Source organism: Lepidochelys kempii, chromosome 12 (genome assembly GCF_965140265.1).
Source record: "Lepidochelys kempii isolate rLepKem1 chromosome 12, rLepKem1.hap2, whole genome shotgun sequence".
NCBI classification, from domain to species: Eukaryota; Metazoa; Chordata; order Testudines; family Cheloniidae; genus Lepidochelys; species Lepidochelys kempii.
Genome location: NC_133267.1, coordinates 38,728,399 through 38,750,758, shown reverse-complemented (window position 1 = coordinate 38,750,758; position 22,360 = coordinate 38,728,399). Strand labels below are relative to the sequence as shown.

Sequence of the window (22,360 nt, the reverse complement as noted above, 5' to 3'; positions counted from 1 at the left end):
GCCAGTGTCACATGCACGGCTCATGGCCAGCGGCATGGCCCGTGTCTCGTGCACCGTGTGCGGCCAGCAGCATGGCCCGTGTCTCGTGCACGGCGTGCGGCCAGCGGCATGGCCAGTGTCTCGTGCACGGCTCGTGGCCAGCGGCATGGCCAGTGTCACATGCACGGCTCGTGGCCAGCGGCATGGCCAGTGTCTCGTGCACCGTGTGCGGCCAGCGGCATGGCCAGTGTCTCGTGCACGGCTCGTGGCCAGCCGCATGGCCAGTGTCACATGCACGGCTCGTGGCCAGCGGCATGGCCCGTGTCTCGTGCACCGTGTGCGGCCAGCGGCATGGCCCGTGTCTCGTGCACGGCGTGCGGCCAGCGGCATGGCCAGTGTCTCGTGCACGGCTCGTGGCCAGCGGCATGGCCAGTGTCTTGTGCACGGCTCGCGGCCAGCGGCCTGGCCAGTGTCTCGTGCACGGCTCGTGGCCAGCGGCATGGCCGGTGTCTCCTCTCTAGCTGTGGCTGGGCACTTCCAGCAGCAGGGTCGGGGAGTGCTGCCTGGACATCCCAGGGAGGCCCTGAACAGAGCAGGTGCATTCTGGTGAGTGGGTATAAATGGCAACAGAGTAGCCTGATGCAAAAGGGGTAGGTAAGTTTGGGGCTCCTGCAGAGTTCAGCAAATGAAGGAAGGAGATGCCCCGCCGCAAAGCTGCCTACGAAGGGGGAATGGAGGGGCTGGTGCCAGGCCAGGGAGGAGGGGACACTGCCTGGAAGTGCTTTGGCTGCAGACTGCCCAGGGCTGGAGGCTGCAATAGGCCTGAGCCGTGCTGCTTCCGCTGCAGATTTGCTCCACCCTGCTGGGGCTGCGGGGGATGTGAGATGTCAGCTGTTGGGCCCTGCTGGGGAAAGCCTGTTCCAGGCAGCCCCCCCTCCCCAGGAGACGGAAGGGGGAAATCTCCGAAATCACCCTGGTCGGTTTCGTCCTGAAAGGTGGGGAATATGGTGTCCGCTGTCCGTGGGTCTGTCCCTGGGCTGGCTCGCGAGGGTCCCTCCCCCAGCCCTGCCATCCCTTGCATCTGGCTCCGTTTCCATCCCCCCAGGGACGGTTTTTGGGGGGGCGTCACTGGGTTTCTTTGCCCGCAGGAGCGATCGCTCATCTGGGCGCCATCCCCAGGGGTCCGGGTTCCACCTTCGCATCTCGCCGGCGGGCGCTGGGCTCGGCTGTGCAGAACCCGCCCCTGGGCAGACATGAACGAGGTCCTGGCCTGGCTGTGTAGGTGCAATGCTGAGCCTGCCGGGGAGGGAGCCGGGGGGCCGGCTGCAGGCACCAGGGCTCCAAGAATGCTGGGCTGGGACCCCCTGCATACTGTGTTACCCACACCAGGGCCCTCAGACAAGGGAGATGAACTGACTCTAAGCTCTCCAGGGAACGGGCAGCCCCAGTGATGTTGGTGGGCCCCCTAGGGTGGTGCTGGAGGGGGACCATTGTGTCCGTACTGGGGGCAGCTGTGCATTCGCTCTGCTCCTCGCTCAGCCCCTGCCCCCAGGCGGCCTGGCTGGCAGGTGCTTGAGGCCCGGAAAACAGGGCCTGGCTGCCGCGCCCATTCGTGCCCCTCCCCGGATCTTTGTGGTGCTGGCGAGATGAGCGGGGCTGTTCAGGGGTGATAGGCGGCCGTGGACAGGGCTCAGCTGCGCAGAGAATGGGAGCTCATTAGAGCCCTGCTGGGGGCTGTTGATGAGGCTGGGAGACCCTCGCAAAGCTCCCGCCTGCCTCTGTGCCCAGTACAGGCACAGAGAGGCCGGGCAGTGCAAGGAAGGGTGGTTGACCTTTTGGAGGGGCAGGGTACAAAGGAGGGGCAAACTGAGTGGGTCGGGCCCTGCTCCTTGCAAACCCTGTGACCTCCTGTACTGTCGTTCTGGCCTCTCCAACTCTTCCCCTTCAGCTCCTATTTTTTTCACTAGGAGGGTGGTGAAGCACTGGACTGGGTTCCCTAGGGAGGTGGTAGAATCTCCATCCTTTGAGGTTTTTAAGGTCAGGCTTGACCAAGCCCTGGCTGGGATGATTTAATTGGGGATTGGTCCTGCTTTGAGCAGGGGGTTGGACTAGATACCTCCTGAGGTCCCTTCCAACCCTGATATTCTATGATTCCCTGGGATCGCCATTAGGCGCGGAGAGCCAGCCCCGTCGGGGCTCTGACTTCACGCCCCGGCCCAAGGCCATGATCTGGGCCGGCCCAGCCCAAGGCAGGGAAATCCCCCAGCAAACCAGCCAGGAGAATTCTGCTTAGCACTTCTCTTCCTCCGGGCCCCTGCCCGACATGAGCGCTCCCCGTGTCCCAGGGGGGCTGGTGGGGCCTTGCCCACTTGGCTGGCGGGAAGGAACCAGAGGGGTGACGCTGTGGAGATTAGAGGGTGACTGGGAAGGTGCTGGGGGATGGAAGGGAGGATTCTTGGCCCGCTCTCGGCCGGAAAACATCCCTGGTTCACAGCGAAAGCTGGGCCTACGCCGCCACCTGCTGGGCAATCCCCGTCATGCAGCCCCCAGTACCAAGCTGCCTTGGCCCCAGCGGTGACCGTGTATTTGATACAAGGCAGCGTCTGATAGTCAAAGCGCCATCAGAAACAGCCCTCCTGAGTGCAGCCACCTCCCCAGAGGTGCTGCAGTGGAGGGCAGCGGGGACCTGTAAGGCAGTGGTGTAGCTGCAACGGGGCAAGTGGTGCAGGCGTACCAGGGCCCACGAGGTTACGGGGGCCCCACCACCTGGAGCAATGCTGCGGCATGTCTCCTGGCCCGTGGGGTCACGACGCCACTCGCTCTCATTTGGCTCCATCGCACCTCTGTCTTGATGGAAGCGGGGGGATGGCGGGTCAAACCTGACCAGCGGCGCGACCTTGGCACCATCTCTCAGATTTGGCTTGTGTTGTGTGAGCGTGGGGCGGGTGATGGGAGCAAGCGGAGCTGCTGAGTAGCCGGGATTGGGAAGAGGCCCCATAGGCAGGGAGGCGAACGGCACGCTGAGCGGGAGGGCGGGGAGCGGAGGCAGTGCTGGTGACTGGCCAGGAAGGTCCCAGGCCTGTGGGCAAGTTGCTAGTGGGCTATGGAGTGAGTGGAGCGTACTGGGAGGGCAGCAGGCTGAGGGGTTGGGGATGGTGGGGTAGGCCAGGGGACCATGATGTCGAGAGTAAGCAACATTTTAGCTTTCAGAATCAGGAAGGGGGCCCATAGCCTAGTCTTGCACCAGGGCCCTCTGAGGCATGTTACGCCACTACTGTAAGGAAGGGAACCAGCAGCTCAGCTCAGAGCCTTCCTGTGGTTAACAGGAGCCAGGAGATCTGGGTTGTATTTCCAGCTCATTGCGTGAGCAGGATCACAGCTCTGTGCCTCAGTTTCCCCATCTGTAAAATGAGGATAATGCTAGTGACCTGCCTCCCAGGGGCACCTGCCTCCCAGTGAGCTCCTTAATGTCTGTAAAGCCCTTTGAGACCCTGCAATGGCAGGTGCTAGACAGGTGCAAAGCATGCATCTAAGAAACGGGGTGTCCCTGACTTCCGTCGCCCAGCCTCCTGCCAAATGAGTCCTGCTGAAGAAATACATCAAGGCTGGCAGAGTCCAAACCTCCACCAGGATCTCGTTCTTCTTTTACTTCGGCTGTACCGCCATGCGAGGATCATATCTACCAAGGGGGTTTAGGTGCCTGAGGAGCCCAATTCATGTGCTGCAGATTTTCCCCACATGTGACAAGGGCTCTGTGGCACAATGGATAGTGCATTGGACTTCTAGACTGATGACAGATGGAGTCATTCAAAGGTTGTGGGTTCAAGTCCCACCAGAGCTGTTTTACCCCTCACAATGAATGTGCTGAAACCAAAGGATATTCCACTCATCGGCACCAAGACTGGTTTGATGAAAACAACAAGGCAATCCTAGCATTAATTCAAGAGAAAAGAAAGGCCTCCTGTATCTGGCAGAATGATTCCTCTAGCCAAGGAAAACATAAGGCCTGTCACTTGCTCAAAGCCGAAGCTACGTGACATCAAAAACAAACAGGAGCTCTCTCTATCTTCAAAAACAGTTCGGGGAGGAACTGGTCATTGTTCATTCCTGCCTAGGCCACTGGTCAGAGGTGAGTGAAGCTGTTACCATCTGAGGGTTGGTCAGTGGCCCCCGTGCCATGGATTGGCACATCAAGTCCAGTTCCCGGCAGACTCCACACACAGAAATTACAGCGGCACTAATTGTCCGGCTGCTGATCAGTCTCTGTAGACAGGCCGGTGACCGGATTTTCCCCATTTCTCTTGGGAGATGATCAGATTGGAACAGTAGACAGACAAATCCATTGCGCCTGGCAGGAACACTCCCTGCTCGCCAGCCTCAACCTCCCTTTGCTCAGTTTTACACCTTGTTAATTTCCAACATGCCCACGGAATGTTTTGCAATTGACTTTGATGGAGCAGGAGCGAGCCTTAAATCTCAGCTCACCCCATTTGAGGGTCCCAGCCGGATCCTCAGGCTCTGGGGCTGGAATCTAAAGCAGCTCCAGGCTGCCTGCTTGGAGGATACTGGCCAGTGGAATCAAGAGCCGCCTTCTGAAATTTAGGTAATTACTGCAAACCATGAGAACAAACCAGCAGGGCACTGGCTGGTTCAGGGCCTTGGCAATGGGCTGCAGACCCTCTTGTCTCTCGATGACCCATTCAAACCAAGCTGGTACTAACCTAAAACCTTTTCATCTGGTGACCATTTGGCTGCCTCTATGCAATGTAGGGTTGCCAACAGAACACCCTAGCCCTGCCCCTTCCCTGAGGCCATGCCCCTGCCCTGCTCCTTCCCGAGGCCCTACCCCTGCTCACTACATTTCCCCCTCCCTCAGTGACTTGCTCTCCCCCACCCTCACTCACTTTCACTGGGCTAGGGCCAGGGGGTTGTGGTGCAGGAGGGCTCTAACTGGGGGTGTGGGCTCCGGGGTGGGGCCAGGGGTTGCGGTGCTGGAAGGGGCTGTGGGCTGGGGCAGGGGGTATGGGTGCGGGAGTGGGAGTGGGTGAGGGTGAGGGCTCCAGCTAAGGGTTGGGGCAGAGGAGTTCAGGGTGTGGGAGGGGGCTCTGGGCTGGGGCAAAGGGTTGGGGTGCAGGGTGGGTAAGGGCTCCATCTGGGGGTGCTGGCTCTGGAGTGGGGATGGGGATGAGGGATATGGGGTGCAGTAGGGGGCTTTGGGTTGGGGAGGTGCTCAGGGCTGGGGGTTGTGGCACAGGCTTATCTCCAGTGGCTCCCTGTCAGCAGAGGGGTTACTAAGGCAGGCTTCCCACCTGCCCTGGCTCTGCACTGTGCCCCAGAAGCAGACAGAGGTCCAGCTCCTAGGCAGAGGTGCAGCAGGAGGCTCCACTCACTGGTCTTGCCTGCTGACACCACCCCCACAACGCCCATTGGCCGTGGTTCCTTGCCAATGGGAGTGCGGAGCTGGTGCTCAGGTTGGGGGCAGCACGTGGAGCCCCATGGGCCCCCTGTCCCCCGCCAAGGAGCTGGACTTGCTGGCCGCTTCCGGGGTGCAGCACGGAGCCACGACAGTTTGGGACTAGCCTGCCTTAGCTCCGCAGCACCGCGAACTGGACTTTTAACGTCCCAGTCGGCTGCGCTTTTCCAACCAGGTGTTCCAGTCGAAAACTGGACACCTGGTCACCCTAATGAAATGAGGCCTGGATCCCTGCCCAGTTCACAGGCCTCTGTAGCAGACAGATCATTCCACAAGGCACCAATCTGTCCCTTTGCTGGCAGGAGTGGGTGGGTGAGATTCTGTGGCCTGCATTGTGCAGGAGGTCAGACTAGATGATCATAATGGTTCCTTCTGATCTTAATGTCTATGAGTTGCAGCAAAGCGGCCAAGAAGTGAATGGGAGACGCTGGCCTATGTGGGAAGCTCACCCTGCTGCCGCCCATGCTGCATGAGCAGAGGCCCAGATCCTCAAAGGTATTAAGTGGCCTAACTCCCACTGGAGGCAAAGGATCTGGGTCAGAGTGCAAAGGGCCATCGACAGTGTCTTAATGTCTCCAGAGTCAGCAAGCAGCAATGCAATGAAGGGTTAAAGAGCCTGGTCCAAAGAAGGGGTGGAAATCAGCTGGCTTTAATACATAGCGAGGATGACACATGGACCTGCCCAAGTCCACCCTTCTTGCCACAGCTGCCTGTAGAACAAATGCATCCAGGTGTATGAGGCTCAGAACCAGCACCAGAGCCAGGCAGCCATGTTCACAGGATCTGCCTGGCCACCAGGGCTGACCCATGCTTGGCAGGAGAAAGAAGAGGAACTAAAAAGCCAGGCTGAATGTTACTTCAACGAACTCTGGTTACAAATCCCCTAGTGTCTAAACTCTTGTGACCCAACTTACACACAGGCTGCTTCCTCAAATCTCTTTGAACTGTCCACGTCATGCCACTGGCTGACATTGCTGGAAGGGCCCCATTACAGGCAGTTACACAGCCCCTGAGGGATGTGCAGTACTTTGCAGGAAAACATAGGGAACCAGGGCTGAATCTCCTCTTTCATTGGTGTAAATCAGGAGTGACACCCTGGTTGGCTACACACGAATGGGGCGCTGCCAACCTCAAATGTTAAAAAGGCCTCCCCAAAATCAGAAGATTGGATTAAAAATCACAAGAGTTATAAAAATAACAAATGCCTGGTTCTTTTTATTTGCCTGCTGGTGTCTGAGCCATTGGGGGGAAGGGGGAAGGATAGTTTTAAGCTTTCCTCGGCAACCACAAAGGCTAGAAACTTACTAGTTTAAAATGAAAGCTGTGATTTCGCAGGCGATCCCCTGACTCCAGAAGCTGGGGCTTTCCAAAATCTGCGGAGGTACATAGATTTTTACAGCGCTTGGACAAGTCAGTTGTTAAACAGTAAGAGAGTCTCCAGCTTGGCTATAGTGGCCCTCCCCTGAAGATCCCCAAATATCCCTCCAGCCCCCCCAAATGTTGCAAATATCCCCAAAACCCTCCCAAAGTCACATAAGCCGCCATATAACGTTGCAAGACCTGGCACCCTGGGTAGTCTGGTGTCAGTGACCCCAGGATCAGCCCCCCCAGGCTGCTCAGCTGCAGGATCAGTCCCTAATTCTGGCCGCCCCAGCCCGCACCTCTCCCTTGCATTTGCCTATAGTGTCATGGCCGACGCTGGAACGCTCGGGCCTGAATGACGGGGACGCTAGTTGTATAGACTGCGCATGTGCATGCTGTTCCACTCTGGAATATGGCACCTGGTGCGACCGTAGCAACAGTCCCCTCTTCGTGTGCCAGCTCAAAGCCTCCGGGTGGTAACGTGCACCCGGCGCCGCCAGGGTCCCCCCCCTGCTGGGTGCGGAGGGAGCGGCCGGCGCCCATCTTCCGATCCCTCCCATTGGTTGACGGAGCCAGCCGCGGGCGGGGGGGCCGGTGCTGATTGGAAGCGGCTGTAGCAGCTGCTGGTCCGCTAGCCAATCCGCTCCCGCCAGCTGATGGGGGGGGGCGGGGGCGTCGCGCGGGGCAGGCACGTGTGGGAGGGCAGCTGCCTGGCCGGGCAGCCAGAGCTGGGCTCCGCGCTGGGGCGCCCCTGGGCTCCCTCCCTGGGCCTCTGCAGCCCCCGGCATGGCTGAGGAGGCGCCCCTCACCGTGGTGACCTGCACAGCCCCTGTCAACATCGCTGTCGTCAAGTACTGTGAGTATCCCCTGCCCCCCCCCCCGGGCACGCCCCCCCCCGGGCCGGGCCCCCCCCGGTCCCAGGGCAGCGCCCCAGAGGGGGGCGCGTATCCCCCAGGAAGGCCCTGGGGTCGGCCTGAGCGAGCAAACGCCCGTGTCTGTTAGACTGTGTAACCTCCTCGGGGCAGGGGCTGCGTCGTCCAGCGGGGGCCCCCCCGCGCGCCCCCCCCGGCCCCTCCCCCCGCCCCCCCGCGCCCCCCCCCCCGCGGCCCCTCCAGATGGCGCCTTTCATCAAGGGCAGCGGAGCGGGTCTGGGCCGGGAGAAGAGCCCTGTCAAAGCCTATCTCATTGAGTCTGGCAGTCTTGGAGGAGCTGAAAGTTACCAAACCCTGTGACCCCGGTGAGGTCCCCTTCCAGTCTAACAGGACTGGAACAGAGAGCACTGCGGGACGGGGGCACAGCTAGGGGAAAGGCTCTCACCATCACTGGGGCAAAGGTCTCTGGGGGGGCTCTTGGCACCCTGTTCTGCCCCATGTCCCCTGCAGGGCGGGCCATCAGGCCTGTCTTTAATGGGGCTGACTTTGGCTTGTTCTCTGTTCCTGGGTTTGCAGATTTTGCCCTCCTTGGTTGTCTCAGGCTCTGCATCAGAAGCACCTCCAGCTGTCGTGGCAGCACACGCTGTAGGATTTAATAAATTAAAACAGAGGCCCTGGTATCTAACCAGGACTGGGTGAGGCAAGCAGAATGAATTCTGTAGCCTGATCTCGTCAGACCTGTTTCTTGTAGCCAGTTCGCTGTGGACTGATGAGGATTATTTGGAAGTGACTTGGGTCTCTCTCTTTTATTGCATTATTGGGCTCCTCTGATGGGTCTCCACGTGCCTGAGAGCAACTGCTGAGGCAGGAACCTGAGTGATTAACTGTCTGATGAGAACCCCAGCCCCGTACTAATGACTGGGGACTCTCCATGCTGATTTTGCCATCTAATCTCTTCCAGGGGGGAAGCGAGATGAAGAGCTGATTTTACCCATCAATTCCTCTCTGAGCGTCACCCTGCACCAGGATCAGGTTGGTATGAACTTGTAATAAAAGCCCAGGAAAGATGCTTCTCGGGAGTGACTCGGAGCTGAGGCTGGTAGAGAAGAGAGATTGTTAGCGGTTGGACTGGAGCAGAGAGGGGGGTTTCATTTGAGAGTGAAACAACAGCAGCCACTCTTCTTCTGGGAACAATCAGGCAAATGTTCAAGGAAACAGGTGGTAACTTTCTTCCCAAAGGGCTTGGAAATGATGGGCCACTGTGGGAGAAACATCTGCCTAAAGTGTGGTTTGCTATAAACCCCACTGTCAGCGTGTCATAGAAATCTTTCCTCTCTCTACTTTCTATGTTATCATCATTCCAGTGCATTCCCCAAGGACCAGTACATGATTGTCCCCTGTGGCTCCTGTCCCTTCCCTTGGGACAATATTACACAGCCTCCTGGGTCACAGCGTTGGGACTTATTTCCCTGATATTTAGCCAAAATTTCCCCCTTTCTTATTTTAATCTCATTTGGCCCAGTCTATCCCTTGGTGTAATCATTAACTCCCGGAAATTCAATGGAGTTCCCTTTTGCCCTTCATTTGTAGATCCCTGTGCACTGTGATCTGTCCCTCTGCAGTGTTTGAACTGGCACGTGTGCTTGGAGACATGTATCAGCCACGTATTAGCTCAGCGCTTCCCCGCAGGGCGAGGTGGGTGCAGCCTGGTGAAAAGGTGGGGGCTTGGGATCCGAAGGGATCTCTGGTTGGCCCGTGGCCTGTGCTGAAATGCTGCCTCGTCTCGGGTGACTTGTTGCCCCTCAGCCCCAAAGAGACACCTAGTTTAAACTGCACTTCTAGGGCCTTGGGAAGGTCATGCCCAGTCTGGCTCTCATAAAGGTGAGAGGTGCCAGCCTGTTGGCGATGTCTCTTCCCATTTTAGAAGTGCTCACATTGGAGGGAGTATTGCCTGGTGGCAGGAACACCTGGGTTCTCTTCCCACATCTGCCACTGGCTTGCTGTGTGTGGCCTTGGGCCAGTCACTTCCCAACTCTGCCTTGTTTTCCCCATGTGTAAAGTGGGAGATGATAGTATTTACCTACCAGCGGGGGTTATGCAGCTGTGAGTTCACAGGTAAGTGGTGGTATAAATAGAAACCTTTTATTATTATCCTAGCAAAATGTGCAAGCCGCTGCCCCCTGGGAACAAGGGGTTGGGGGCACTTAGCTTTTGCTCTGCGTACACTTGCGGTTAGAGAGGAGCCGCTCTGTAAAACAAAGTAAACTTTGCACAGAAGCTGTTCACACATTCAGCAAAGCCGGGTAGCAGCCTCTGAATGGAGGGGGAGGGGGTGACCAGTGGGCAGGGTGCTGGGCTAGGAGTTGGAAGACCATGGTTCTAGTCCCACCTCTGCCACTGACCTCTGCTGACCTTGGGCAAGTCTCTTCCCTCTTCCACCTGTGTCAGCTCTTCAGGGGATTGTGTCACTCTGCCTGTATACAGCACCTAGCACAATGGGGGCCTTTGGGTGCTACCGTGATAGAGAGCAATCGTGATACATTAGAATAATTTTGGGCTTTTGTTCTTCCTCGTCATAAATAGAACTTGATCCACGGCCCCCTCTGAGATGGGGATGGGGGCTTCGTGTGGCCCCGTGGGTGGAACACAGTGGCCACTGCCACGGGGCGGGGCTCAGCACTAATCCCTGGAGCTAAATCTAACCATGTGCTTGCACGTCGCTGGAACGCCCCTGCCTAGCCCTGGTTGCAGCTCAGCGCACTCTGATCTCTCCCTCCCAGCTTAAAACCACCACCACGGCCGCCATCAGCAGAGACTTCAAAGAGGACCGGCTCTGGCTGAACGGGGAAGAGGCCAACGTGGGGCACCCGCGGCTGCAGTCCTGCCTGCGGGAGAGTGAGTATCCTGGCTGGGGGCAGGGCAGGCACAGCCAGGTGGGCTGGTGGTGAGCAGCTGGAATTGCCAAGGGGCAGGCCCCAGTTTGAGCCCCCAGCTTTCCCTGCGGTCAAGGTCTGTCTCAGTCCCTTGGGTTGCCCATATACTTCCAACTTGCTGCGAGCATGATCCCCACTGGGCGCGCTCAGTACCTCCCCACAAGGCCATATGCAAGCTGCAGGTGGGACTCCTGGGGTCCATTCCCAGCCATGCCAGTGGTTCCCCACGTGACCCTGCACAGGTCGCCGCCCTGCTCTGTGCCTCAGTTTCCCTCTCTGTAAAACCTCCCCCGTGTTCTTTGGGGTTTGAAGGGCTGTATTTAAAGCTTGTGAAGTGCTTTGGGACCCTTGCAGATTGCGGGGTGGAGGCTGCTTCTCTGGGATGTACCCCGCTCCCTAAAAGTCCCTTGTGCTACCCCAGTGCAGGCCCTCTCCTGCCCTGCCCAGAACCCATCCAGGAGAGCGAGGAGGGGCAGGCAGATACCTCTGTGGCTGGCACCATGGCCCTGCTGCTGCTGCCTTGCTCATTGTCTTCTCTCCAGCACCCAAAAGGGAGTGGGGGTGTTAGGTGCTAACCATGGACCTGCTGCCCCCAGTCCAGACCCCGTGGAACCCACTGGGGCAGGTCAGATGCCTCTGGACATCTAAGCCCCGCTCTGCTCTGTCCTGCAGTGCGCCGCCTGGCCAGGAAGCGCAGGGGCGGCAGTGCTGGGGCCGCGGCCCCCCTCAGTCTGTCCTACAAAGTGCACGTTGCCTCGGTGAACAACTTTCCCACGGCGGCCGGCCTGGCGTCTTCAGCAGCGGGGTATGCCTGCCTGGGTGAGTGCATGGGTGTGAGCCCTGCCCCAGCTCCTGTCCCCCCCCTCTTTGCCCCCACACCCTGCCCTCGGCTCTCGGGAGGGGGGAGTGGGTGGTGTGCATGCGCTGGGTTGTCCCTGCTCCTGGCTCTTGAGAGAGGGTGCCGGGCTGTCCCTTCCCCCCCACACACACACTGTCCCTGGCTCTCCAGGGAATGGAGGGTGGGCTTTCCATGTGTCTCTCTCTCCTCTCGTCCCCCTCCCCTCCCAAATGCCCTGCACTGGGCTGCTGGGCTGTCCCCTTCCTCCCCCGTGGCTGGGCCGTGCTGTAGTGAGGTTCGGGGAGAAGCCTGGGGGGGGCTGTCTGGGGACGAGCGACCCTAGGATCGGCCCAGGGGGCTGGATGCTGGTGGAGGAGGATCCAGCTGGCCAGAGCCCTGGGGCCAGGCCCCATGGGTGGGGAGCGAGTCCCCCAGCCGCGCTGACCTCACCCCGTCTCCTGTCCCAGTGCACACCCTGGCCCGGCTGTATGGCGTGGAGGGCGAGCTCTCCGACGTCGCCCGCCAGGGATCGGGCAGCGCCTGCAGGAGCATGCTTGGGGGCTTCGTGCAGTGGCTGATGGGGGAGCGGCCTGACGGCAAGGACAGCGTTGCCCAGCAGGTGGCGCCAGAGACACACTGGCCGGAGCTCAGAGTGCTCATCCTGGTGGTGAGTGAGAACCGGGGGGCGACCCAGCGGGTCTGGTACCCCTAGGTCACGGCATCCATCCAGCCTGAGGGTGGGGCAGGAAAAGCATTATGGGATGGTGAGGAAAGAGTGAGACCTAGGGCTGGTTCTGCCCTGGGAGCTAGGACTCCTGGGTCCTGTTCCCAGCTCTGGAAGGGAAGTGTGGGCTAGTGGTTAGAGCAGGGACCTTGGCATCAGGACTCTTCGGTTCTGTGCCAGCCTCTCCCGCATACTAGACCTTGGGCAGTCACTCCCACTCCCTGTGGATCACTTCCCCTGCAGTCCCGGGCCTGCCTCCCAAAGGGGCTGGAGGGTCATCCGCGGGGGTATGTTCCAGATGGGATTCTGGCTAGTAGGGCTCTTGCAGACAGTCGCTCTCCGAGACTGAGAACCTATCGACCCAGACCTGGGCTCTGGGGTTTGCTGCGTCCTCACTTGGGAGGGAGAGCGGTGTCTGTTCCTGGTGTGCTGGGGCGCGTGGAGTCAGAGTGGTCCTGAGGGTTTAGGGGTGAGATACTCCCAAGAATGTCCCAGTTGGGGTGGGGCAGCTGACTGGCCCCAGGTGGTGAGATCTGTTCCCCAAGCATCTGGGGGCCGCTGCACCTTCCTCTGGGTGGGGAGAGCCCTTGGGGATGTTGATGCGAAGAGCTTTCTTCCTCTCCCCCCCCCCGCAGGTAAGCGCTGAGAAGAAACCGGTGGGCAGCACAGCTGGGATGCAGACAAGCGTGGACACCAGCCGCTTGCTGAAGGTTTGAGGCTGGAGCCCTGTTCTCAGCTGTGTGGGGGCAGGTGTTTCTCTTGCTCACGTTTGATCTAGCTGTCCCTGCAATGCTGCTGGGGCGGACGGGGGCGCTGGCGTTTGGAATAACCCCCAAATCACTCACTCAAATCCCATAGCAAAGGGGGCCTGATGCTAACTTCCCACTTCCCCTGTGCTCCAGCACCTGCCCCTGGAGCCCTGCTGGGGGGCGTGTTTGACTCCTGACCCCAGAGACTGGAAATGTGGAATTTGGTGGAATCCAAACTCTCCTGCTTCAGGGCCTGAGCTGACCTCTAGCTAATGGTGGCCGGGAACGGGCAGGTTATTCCGTCCATGCTGTCTGCAGGGCTGCTGGGCCTGATGCCGTGCTCCCTTGCAAAATCTGCTGGACCTCTGAGTGCATTTGGTGGTGTTTTTCCAACTCCTTCCAGCACAACGGATCCATGTCAGTGTTACTCGGGCTCTGGTCACTACAGTGACTGAGCACCTTTGAATGCACTCGGGGAACCAGCTCATTGCTTGCAGGCTGTAACGCAGTGCGGCTGGAGACACCGAGGCCCTTTAGCTCCGAGTCTCTTCCTGCGGGGGCTGCTGGATCCGAGGGTATTGCCTGCGCGTTGGGGAGGTTTTACTCGGGGGTGAGCAGGCTCTACCCAAGTGGCCACGGGCCGAGTTTTCAGCCAGCTGCTGGAACATCCCTGACTGTGTTAACAACTCAGCCAGCTGCCGCGTTGTGATGTGACTGAGGGCGTCTGGGGAGACCCTTCGTAGCTGAAGCACTAATTCTATCCAGAGGGTGGGAGGGAGATTTGGGAGCCCTCCCGCCTGACATCCCCTTCAAAACAGGACAAAACAGCCCTCCACAGCCAGTGGGGAGCAGCTGTGCACTGACTCCTGGTGGGCAGGGACTGTTATCAGTGGTTCACGGTCAGGCTGGAAGGGCATAAGGAGTGGGGTCCCACAGGGATCAGTTCTGGGTCTGGTTCTGTTCAATATCTTCATCAATGATTTAGAGAATGACATAGAGAGTACACTTATACAGTTTGCAAACGATACCAAGCTGGGGGGGTTGCAAGTGCTTTGGAGGATGGGATTAAAATTCAAAATGATCTGGACAAGCAGGAGAAATGGTCTGAAGTAAATCGGATGAAATTCAATAAGGACAAAGGCAAAGTACTCCACTTAGGAAGGAACAATCGGTTGCACACATACAAAATGGGAAATGACGGCTTAGGAAGGAGTACTGCGGAAAGGGATCTGGGGGTCATAGTGGACCACAAGCTAAATATGAGTCAACAGTGTAACATTGTTGTGAAAAAATCAAACATCGTTCTGGGCTGTATTAGCAGGAGTGTTGTAAGCAAGACACAAGAAGTAATTCTTCCGCTCTACTCCGCGCTGATTAGGCCTCAACTGGAGCTTTGTGTCCAGTTCTGGGTGCCACATTTCAGGAAGGATGTGGACAAATTGGAGAAAGTCCAGAGAAGAGCAACAAAAATGATTAAAGGTCTAGCAAACCTGAACTATGAAGGAAGATTGAAAAAATTGGGTTTGTTTAGTCTGAAGAAGAGACCACTGAGAGGGGACATAACAGTTTTCATGTATGTAAAAGGTTGTTACAAGGAGGAGGGGAAATATTGTTCTCTTTAACCTCTGAGGAAGCACAAGAAGCAGTGGGCTTAAATTGCAGCAAGAGTGGTTTAGGAAAAATTTCCTAACTGTCAGGGTGGTTAAGCGCTGGAATAAATTGCCTAGGGAGGTTGTGGAATCTCCATCATTGGGGATTTTTAAGAGCAGGCTGGACAAACACCGGTCAAGGATGGACTCTAGACAATACTTAGTCCTGCCATGAGTGCAGGGGACTGGACTAGATGTCCTCTTGAGGTCCCTTCCAGTTCTATGATTCTATGACTCCTCCAGCTCTCCTGGCTCTTTTCCCACCTTTGTAGGGGCATTGTTGGTGGGTAGGGCCTTGCTGGGAGCAGCCCCTCCCGATGATTGTGTGGGGCCCAGGGTTAGAGATGGTGCAGTCCATCCCTCGTGCTGTGATGAGGTGCCCCCACTGGACGATGGTGCCAAGGAGATGGCACAGGTGCCCAAAATAGTAATGAGACTTTGTGGGTCTCCCCATCCCAATGCAGTGGGGCCCCCCCCCAGTGTAACTGTCCCTGTTGCCCCATTGCAGCATCGCGCAGAGGCAGTGGTGCCGGAGCGCATGGCCCAGATGATCCAGTTCATCCGGCAGCGAGACTTTGAGGGCTTTGGCCAGCTGACCATGAAGGACAGCAACCAGTTCCATGCCACCTGCCTGGACACCTTCCCTCCCATCTTCTACCTCAACGACATCTCCCGGCGCATCATCGCCCTGGCCCACCGATTCAACGCGCACCACGGCAAGACCAAGGTGGGCTCAGAGTGGGATACCTGGACTGGCATCAGGGGTGCACAGCATGGCACTTCGGGCAGGGCCTCCTGGTTCAGAGAGCGGCTGTCCTTTCACCAAGGCGACAGGGGCCAGGGGAGCGAGTGTCAGAGCCCCGTGATCGGAGGGTAGTGTCTGTCTGCTCAGAACATGAGCCATTGGCCACCCCTTTGAGATCTCCCGGGGCCGATCTGCTGTGCCGGGTGCTACAGTCACTCACTGAGCACGTGTGCTCAAGCAGGTCCTAGGGAATCTTGGGATTTCCCCAGGAAGATTGTGGGAGTTGGGAGACTTTTACCACCTTCTCCCCTGGCACCCAAGAGGGCCCCCCCCCCAACCATGTGCAATTGTCTACCATGCGCTGCAGCTTGGAGTGGCACTGGGAGCTCTGGGGTATGTGTCCAGGAGACGCCGCTTCCCACCTAACTGAGGGCAGCGCAGGCAGGGTGCCGGGGCAGGACAGCAAACCGGTGTAGGGCTGCACTGACTTGTAACCGCTACGCGGGAGGTAACTTCCTAGTGGAGCGATTTCCCCCATAGAGGGCTCCGGTGTGTGACGAAAGGATCCTTGCTGCCCCAGACGACCTGCCCCTAGGAAACCAACTAAAATCGACCTCCCTGTGTGAGTGATCTATCCTTCCCGGCTTCTGCCACCCACCCTGCAGCACCTACCCCCCTTCCCCAGTGACTAACCTTCAGCACATCTCCATCACACGCCCCTGACTGTTTGTGGGAAATGTGTGGGATCCCGCGGCCCCGATCCCTGGGGCGTGATGGAGTCGAGCAGTTGGTGGATGTGAGGACGAGGTGCAGTCGGCTCGCACGCTTCAGGGGCCCCACTGCTCTCTGCAGGGCTCAGGGAGGGATCCCCACCCCAGATGCAGCTGTCGGGGGATGAGGGGGTTGGTTCATTCTGCAGCACCGGGTGTTGCCCATGAATACTAGAACTCATGGACCGCTGGGCAGGATCTGTTTGCCCACCTGGCCGTGCTAGCATCGGCCCCGTGGCGTGGCGGAGGAAGGGATGTGCATCTCATAGGGGGCAGATGAAACAGGAAGCAGCTGCTGCTCTTCTTGCTGCCTTCCTCGAGCAGGTGTTTCTCTCTGGTCAGCCCCATTCACCTGCCCCCTGAGCTCCCTGCTCTGGTGCCAGTGTGCCGCAGGGCACCGGAGTGTGGAGACGTGCCCTGGGCCAGCAAAGGCTGCGGCTGTGGGGCTGGGCGAGTGTTCGGGATGCCGGGCGCTGGAGCCCGCGGGCGACAGGCAGCCCTGCTCCGCGTGCTGTGCTGACCACGTCCGCTCTGTTGTAGGTGGCCTACACCTTTGACGCTGGCCCCAACGCCGTGGTCTTCACCCTGGCGGACACGGTGGATGAGTTTGTGGAAGTGGTGAAGTGCAGCTTCCCTCCTGAGTCTAATGGAGGCCAGTAAGTCCCAGCCGCCCTGTTCAGCCAGCGCGGTGTGCTGGGGACTGGGGTAGCAGGGGCTGCAAGTCGGGACTGAGGGGCACCAGCAGAGGGGCGTAGGTCGGGGGAGGGAAATGCTGGTCAGGATTGAGGGGTATCGGTAGAGCTGAGGGCTCCCAGGGGAGGGGGCTGCAGGCTGGGATTGAGGGACATTGGCAGTGCTTGGGGTGGAGGTGCAGTGGGGCAGCAGGAGAAAGTTGGCAGCAGGGCTGTTCCCTCTGCCCGGCCCGTTTGATTCTGGTCCATCCAGGGTCTCTAGTGGCTGCTCTCAGCCCTGGTGCCAGGGTCTGCTCCAGGCGAGCATTTCCCGGGGCCCAGGGCCTGCAGCGGCCAGAGGGTTTGAGGCTGTCAGGCAGCACTAGTGGGGTCTGCCCGCGACGGACTAAGGCGGGAGCTCTAGGAGCTAGGCCTGGGGGCCTGGAGAGGGCATTGGTGAGAAAGAGCCAGTCTGGAGCAGATGAGGGGCAGCCCGAAGTGACCCGGCGCAGGGGGGGATGACTGGGAGGGCAGCGACTCCTAGCCCCATTTGACCACCCGCCCATCTCCCCTCTCTTGGGGTGTGCCCCACGTACCCCTGCCGATATCCCCTTTGTGCCCCTGCAGGTTCCTGAGGGGGCTGCCGGCCGGGCCCGCCTTGCTCTCGGAGGAGCTGCTCTCCACGGTGGTGCTGGAGCCTGTTCCTGGGGCGATCCGGTACATCCTCCTCACCGAGGTACGGCGTGGGGCTGGGCCCGAGGCAGGTGTGGGGTGCTGTTGCAGACCCGGGCCCATCCACACTGGGGAGCTCAAACATGGCTGGGCCCTGGGGTTGACTGTCTGCAGCGGCAGAAAGAAACCATGTTTGCGCAGCCTGGAGTGGGTAACGAGAGGGGCGCAGGTCTGTTTGACTCCCCTCTGGGTCTCTGGCCACGCTCCGAACCCCAGAGTCTGAATTAGGGGCGGGGAGGGGGGCTTAAGTCCTCCCCCCCCATCCCCATTGCAAAGGCCGTCTTTAAGCCTGGCCCTTTGTAAGGACAAGAGCCCTGTGCCATGGGGGAGCGCCCCGAGATTGTGGAGCCAGTTCCTTGGGTGGGGCTGAGCGCTCGTCGAGGCCTTGTCTACACTGCCACTTTCTCGCTCAGGGGAGTGACAAAACCCCCCCCTGAGCGCTGCAAGTTTCAGTGCTGTGACGTGCCAGTGTAGACAGTGCCCCAGTGCTGGGAGCTGCGCCCCTCGAGGGGGTGGGTTTTTTGCAGCACGGGGAGAGCTCTCCCCCAGCACTGGTGCAGCACTTTAACATTGCTAGTGAGGACAGACCCTGAGTTCTTTCCCGGCAGCTGGCCCCGCCCCATCCCAGCACCTGCTTCCTCTTTCTCTGTGACCCAGCGGTCCCCTAGCACGTCGGCCACGTGGAATCAGGGCCTGGAGGAGCCATGTGGCTCCCAGCCGTGGGTTTGGCCAGTGCTGGTGTGAGAGGAAAGCAGCGTGTGATGCAAGGTGTCCCCTGGCATCACAGGGTTAAATCCAACGTACCCACCAGAGTGCGGAGGGGAGACCTGGGGCAAGCATCCGGTTAAGAGCAGGATGGAGGAGGCATTGGATGGGGGGCAGGCTGCTGGTGAAGACTTAGTCATCCCAGATTGGACTGTGAGGTTCACAGATCATGCAATGGCATGCTCAAAGGGGGCTTTCTTCAACCCCCCCCCCCCCCCCGGCAGGGCACCCAGTCGGCTGTTTGGTGCTCTCTAAACCCTCTGCTGCGTACGTGTCTGGGTCTCTCACCCGTAGCACCCAAGGGGTCCCAGCAGCCCTCTCCAGCTCCCCTCTGTAATGTGTGGCTTTGTTCTTCTTGTAGCCGGGGCCGGGGCCTCAGCCTCTGGACGATCCCAACCTCCATCTGCTGGGAGCAGATGGGCTTCCCCGCCTCAGTGCCTGAGCAGCCCCCTGCAGAGCAGCCACCCGGCACCCTTCAGCCTCAGGGATACATGCTGAGCAAAGACGCTTCCAGCCCGCGGGGAGTGGGGAATGTGGATGGTGGCGATGCTGTTTCAGTCGCTGGCTCTCAGGAGAGCAGAGAGGCGTTCGGGGAGTGGCCTTGGGGGATCGATCCCAGCAAAGCTTGGGGATTGCCAGTGAGGTACAGTCTGGGAGAAGGTTTTCAGGTCCTGCTGCTCCCTCTTGGGGGATTTAATGCTGGGGAAGAGCGCTGCTGACCAAAGCCCCCTTGCAGAACACACGCCACCTGGCCAGTGGCAGGGCTAGTGTCCCCACACTGCCCAGCCAGGGTGCTTCTCCCCCCATGGGCCAGGACCCCTCAGGAAAGGAGGGTCCCATCTCCAGGCCAATTCTGCCAGCAAAGGAGGGCAGTTGTGATGAGGCTGCTCGTCTGCTAGGAAAAGGATTGACTCCACAGCAAACTGCTTCCAGATGGGAACAGCTCCTGGTGCCAGCTGCCCTGGACTCCTTTCTGGTGGGGCCTGATCTGGACTGACCTAGAGATGAAGGGCTCACTTACCCATCCCCTTAGCCAGCTGGTGCTGCTCCCCGGCAGGCATGGAGTTCCCTCCCCAGATCACCCCATCCCACTCTACGCTAACTGGGAAGCTGGGTTTTAAAAATGGAGCAATCTTGAAATGTCCCTACTTCCTTGTTTTTGGTTTTAAGTGTAAATGTCCATGAATATCACTTTCTGAACCCAGGAGTGTGTCTGCTCAGTTTTTTACATTCTTCTCTCCTCCCCCCCCACCCCGCTTTCCCTTCGACTTGTTAAGATCCAGCGGGAGACACCCAGAGGGATGGGGGAGAGGGTGTTGTCCAAGAAGAGGCCGGAAATGAAGCAGGTAGATTAAATTCCTACATTACATTAGCAGCCCTAACCAGTCCAGTCCCACCATGCATGTAGGCTCGTTTCTTTCCATTGTGATTCCACAGCTACTTTAGCAAATGTTTGGAATAAGAGCCCTGATATCTGGGGCAAATTCTGGTTACTTTTTGGCTACCCTCCTATTCCCTTCTGCAGGTCCACTTGTAGGAGTTATTCTTCACTTCCCCTCTTAAAAACACACTCCCCCCACCCCCCCACATGCTGGTGTTGTGTGCTGCTCAGCAGCTGCAGTGTTCCACCCCGAGGCAGCTGCATTTCAGAGGTGGGTGAGTGATCACTAGTGCAGGGACAGCCAACACTGCACTTGAACTGGAAGGCAGGTCCTATCCAACAGTTCGAGCAGCTTTATTGTTCAGAATCTTTTCCAAACGTCCCATAGCTCCTCCTCCCAGAGACCCTTCTGCTGTCTGGCAGAGCCCGCTTACTCATGAGGAATTTGGCTACAGGCGACCTGGTTGGTTGGTTTTCATTTTGTTTTTTAAAGCCCTTTGTCATAGTTCATTCCAGCACCTTGGTTGCTCTTCTCTGCTGTGCTTGAGACCTATTTGACCCTGATGAAATACCCCCGTTGGCGGAAGCTCTGCGGGGAGGGTTGCTATAGAAATAGGGTTGCTCATTCAGAAGTTCAGGGGGACTTGGGATGTCAATGGGGTAATGTTTGAGGGGGGTTGCGTCACCTCCTGGGTTAGAGTAAAAGTTGAAGGGACAGGCCCAGAAATGTGTGTAGACCATAGAGCTTTGCCTGATGCCTTTGTATGGGGGTATCTCGAAGGCCTGGGGCAGCGGCAATCTTGGTGGCCTGGGAGGAAATTGGGTGATCTAAGAAGGGAGGAGACAGGAAATGTTTGCTGTAAATCAGGGGTTGGGGGATAAAACAAAGGAAGCATGGGGGTCAGATGGCCTTTGCCGGCTGGGGGGCAAGGAGGAACTGCCTTTGTCAGGTTCCTCACTGACTGATTGCAGCCGGGACTCCTTCAGCTGTGGCTTGCAGAGCCTAGGCTGGGCTCTGTAGCCAGAGGCTTGAGTGAAAGCATTTCAGGGTGGGCTCAAGGGTCCTGCCTGGTGCCTGACCCACAGAGCAGGAGCAGGGTCTGGCCACGCAGCAGCCTTCCTCTCATTCCCCACCCATCTGGAGAAGGGGAACAGGGCAGCAGTTGCCTCTGCTTGCCATGATTCCACAGCCTCTGTTAACTCCCCTGGGTTGCATGGCTCTCTTGCGAAGTGTATCGCAGCTGTCAGGGCCTGACTGAAGCGATTCTCCCCCAGCTGCTTTGGGTGAGCAGGGCTGGGCCTGCAGAGAACCCGAGTTCAGTCCCTGCTCTGCCACTGCCATGCTTTGTGAGTGAGGGCAGGTCCCTTTGCCTCTCTGTGCCTCAGTTTCCCTAGCTTTAACCTCCTTAGGTCAAGTGCTGCAAGATCTCCTCATGAAAAGCTCCATAGGAGTGCGGTAGATAGCCCTGCATCCTTGTCCTTCTGCCAAGCTGTCCAGCCCTTAGGGTCACAGCTCCTAAGCTGCACCCAGTTTCTGATGAATGCAAAGAGCACAAGGGCCTTTTAAGCTCCCGTAACAAGGAATGTTCCCTTTAAGCAACCTGCTTTCCCCCGTTGCTCCCTACCTGAGGAAGGTTGACCTAAAGGTTAGATGAGTCCAGAGGGCTGGATCCGGGCCCAGTCCTAGCACTGGCTCCACGAGTGATGCTGGGTCATACAGTCACAGCGTTTCATGCCCGAAGGGACCACTGCCCGCACCCACATCCTAAATGCAACAACCAAAATGGACCCGTGTACTGGGGGGGGGGGGGGAGACAATCTGGGAGTGAGCGAGGTGCACTAGTGCCCGAGGCCTCCCCAGGAGCAGGAAGATGTGATACACCTAGATAATTCTGGCAAGTGACTTGCACCCACATGTTGCAGAGGAAGGTAAAAACACCACCAGTCTGACCGGGGCCCTCCCCGCCCTGTGGTCCCGTCTCCAGCCTTAGCCCTCCCCACCCCGTGGTCCCTCTCCAGCCCTGGCCCTCCCCGCCCTGTGGTCCCGTCTCCAGCCCTGGCCCTCCCCGCCCCCTGGTCCCTCTCCAGCCCTGGCCCTTCCCACCCCCTGGTCCCTCTCTAGCCCTGGCCTTTCTCGCCCCGTGGTCCCTCTCCAGCCCTGGCCCTCCCCGCCCTGTGGTCCCGTCTCCAGCCCTGGCCCTTCCCACCCCCTGGTCCCTCTCTAGCCCTGGCCCTTCCCACCCCCTGGTCCCTCTCTAGCCCTGGCCTTTCTCGCCCCGTGGTCCCTCTCCAGCCCTGGCCCTCCCCGTCCTGTGGTCCCTCTCCAGCCCTGGCCCTCCCTGTCCCGTGGTCCCGTCTCCAGACCTGGCAATCTCTGATGCTTCAGAGGAAGGAGATTAAAAATAAAAACCCCAAAACCCGGAAGGGGGGGGGAATCCCTTCCAGACCCCCTGCAGGTGGCTGGCTGAAAGCCTGCAGTCGCTTCACGTCTGTGCCTCAGTTTCCCCGGTGTGGCCGGGGGCTGGCTGAGCCCTGCCCTTCCCCGCGCTGGGGGCGGGTGCCGGGCTGTTTGCGGAGCCGGGGGCCCGCCGCTGGCGCCTCCCCGGGCCCGCTCCTTCCTTTGAACGCGGGTTTTAAAGCCTCCGAGGCAGCGGGCAGCGACGCGCCGGGCTCCCCCGCCGGGCCAGGGCCCGAGAGCCGGATCGCCCCCGCCCGCG

General features: G+C 59.0%; 1 protein-coding gene, 1 long non-coding RNA gene and 1 other non-coding gene across 3 annotated transcripts; 2 read left to right on the top strand and 1 right to left on the bottom strand.

The window, feature by feature from the left end:
• The first annotated feature begins 3,727 nt into the window (after positions 1–3,727).
• TRNAR-UCU (transfer RNA arginine (anticodon UCU)) lies at positions 3,728–3,820 on the top strand. The gene is made up of 2 exons: positions 3,728–3,764; positions 3,785–3,820. It is a non-coding gene; the product is annotated as a tRNA-Arg (tRNA).
• Positions 3,821–7,463: 3,643 nt separating this feature from the next.
• Positions 7,464–19,466, top strand: MVD (mevalonate diphosphate decarboxylase). Its single transcript, XM_073308182.1, has 10 exons — positions 7,464–7,670; positions 8,648–8,718; positions 10,467–10,581; positions 11,292–11,438; positions 11,925–12,124; positions 12,817–12,891; positions 15,088–15,306; positions 16,635–16,750; positions 17,393–17,501; positions 18,624–19,466. Exons 1-10 carry the CDS (start codon positions 7,601–7,603, stop codon positions 18,702–18,704), a joined length of 1,203 nt encoding a protein of 400 aa, XP_073164283.1. The 5' UTR covers positions 7,464–7,600; the 3' UTR covers positions 18,705–19,466.
• On the bottom strand, positions 19,381–22,353 carry LOC140896414 (uncharacterized). The gene is made up of 3 exons (XR_012154545.1): positions 22,008–22,353; positions 21,269–21,408; positions 19,381–20,471 (listed from the first exon to the last, which is right to left on the bottom strand). It is a non-coding gene; the product is annotated as an uncharacterized lncRNA (long non-coding RNA).
• Positions 22,354–22,360: the final 7 nt, after the last annotated feature.

Excerpts from the sequence above, each read along its gene's own strand:
- MVD (XM_073308182.1), top strand. The coding sequence starts at position 7,601 with ATGGCTGAGGAGGCGCCCCTCACCGTGGTGACCTGCACAGCCCCTGTC. Across the intron at positions 10,582-11,291 it reads GCAGTCCTGCCTGCGGGAGA|TGCGCCGCCTGGCCAGGAAG; the intron begins GTGAGTATCCTG and ends TCTGTCCTGCAG. Across the intron at positions 17,502-18,623 it reads GGTACATCCTCCTCACCGAG|CCGGGGCCGGGGCCTCAGCC; the intron begins GTACGGCGTGGG and ends TTCTTCTTGTAG.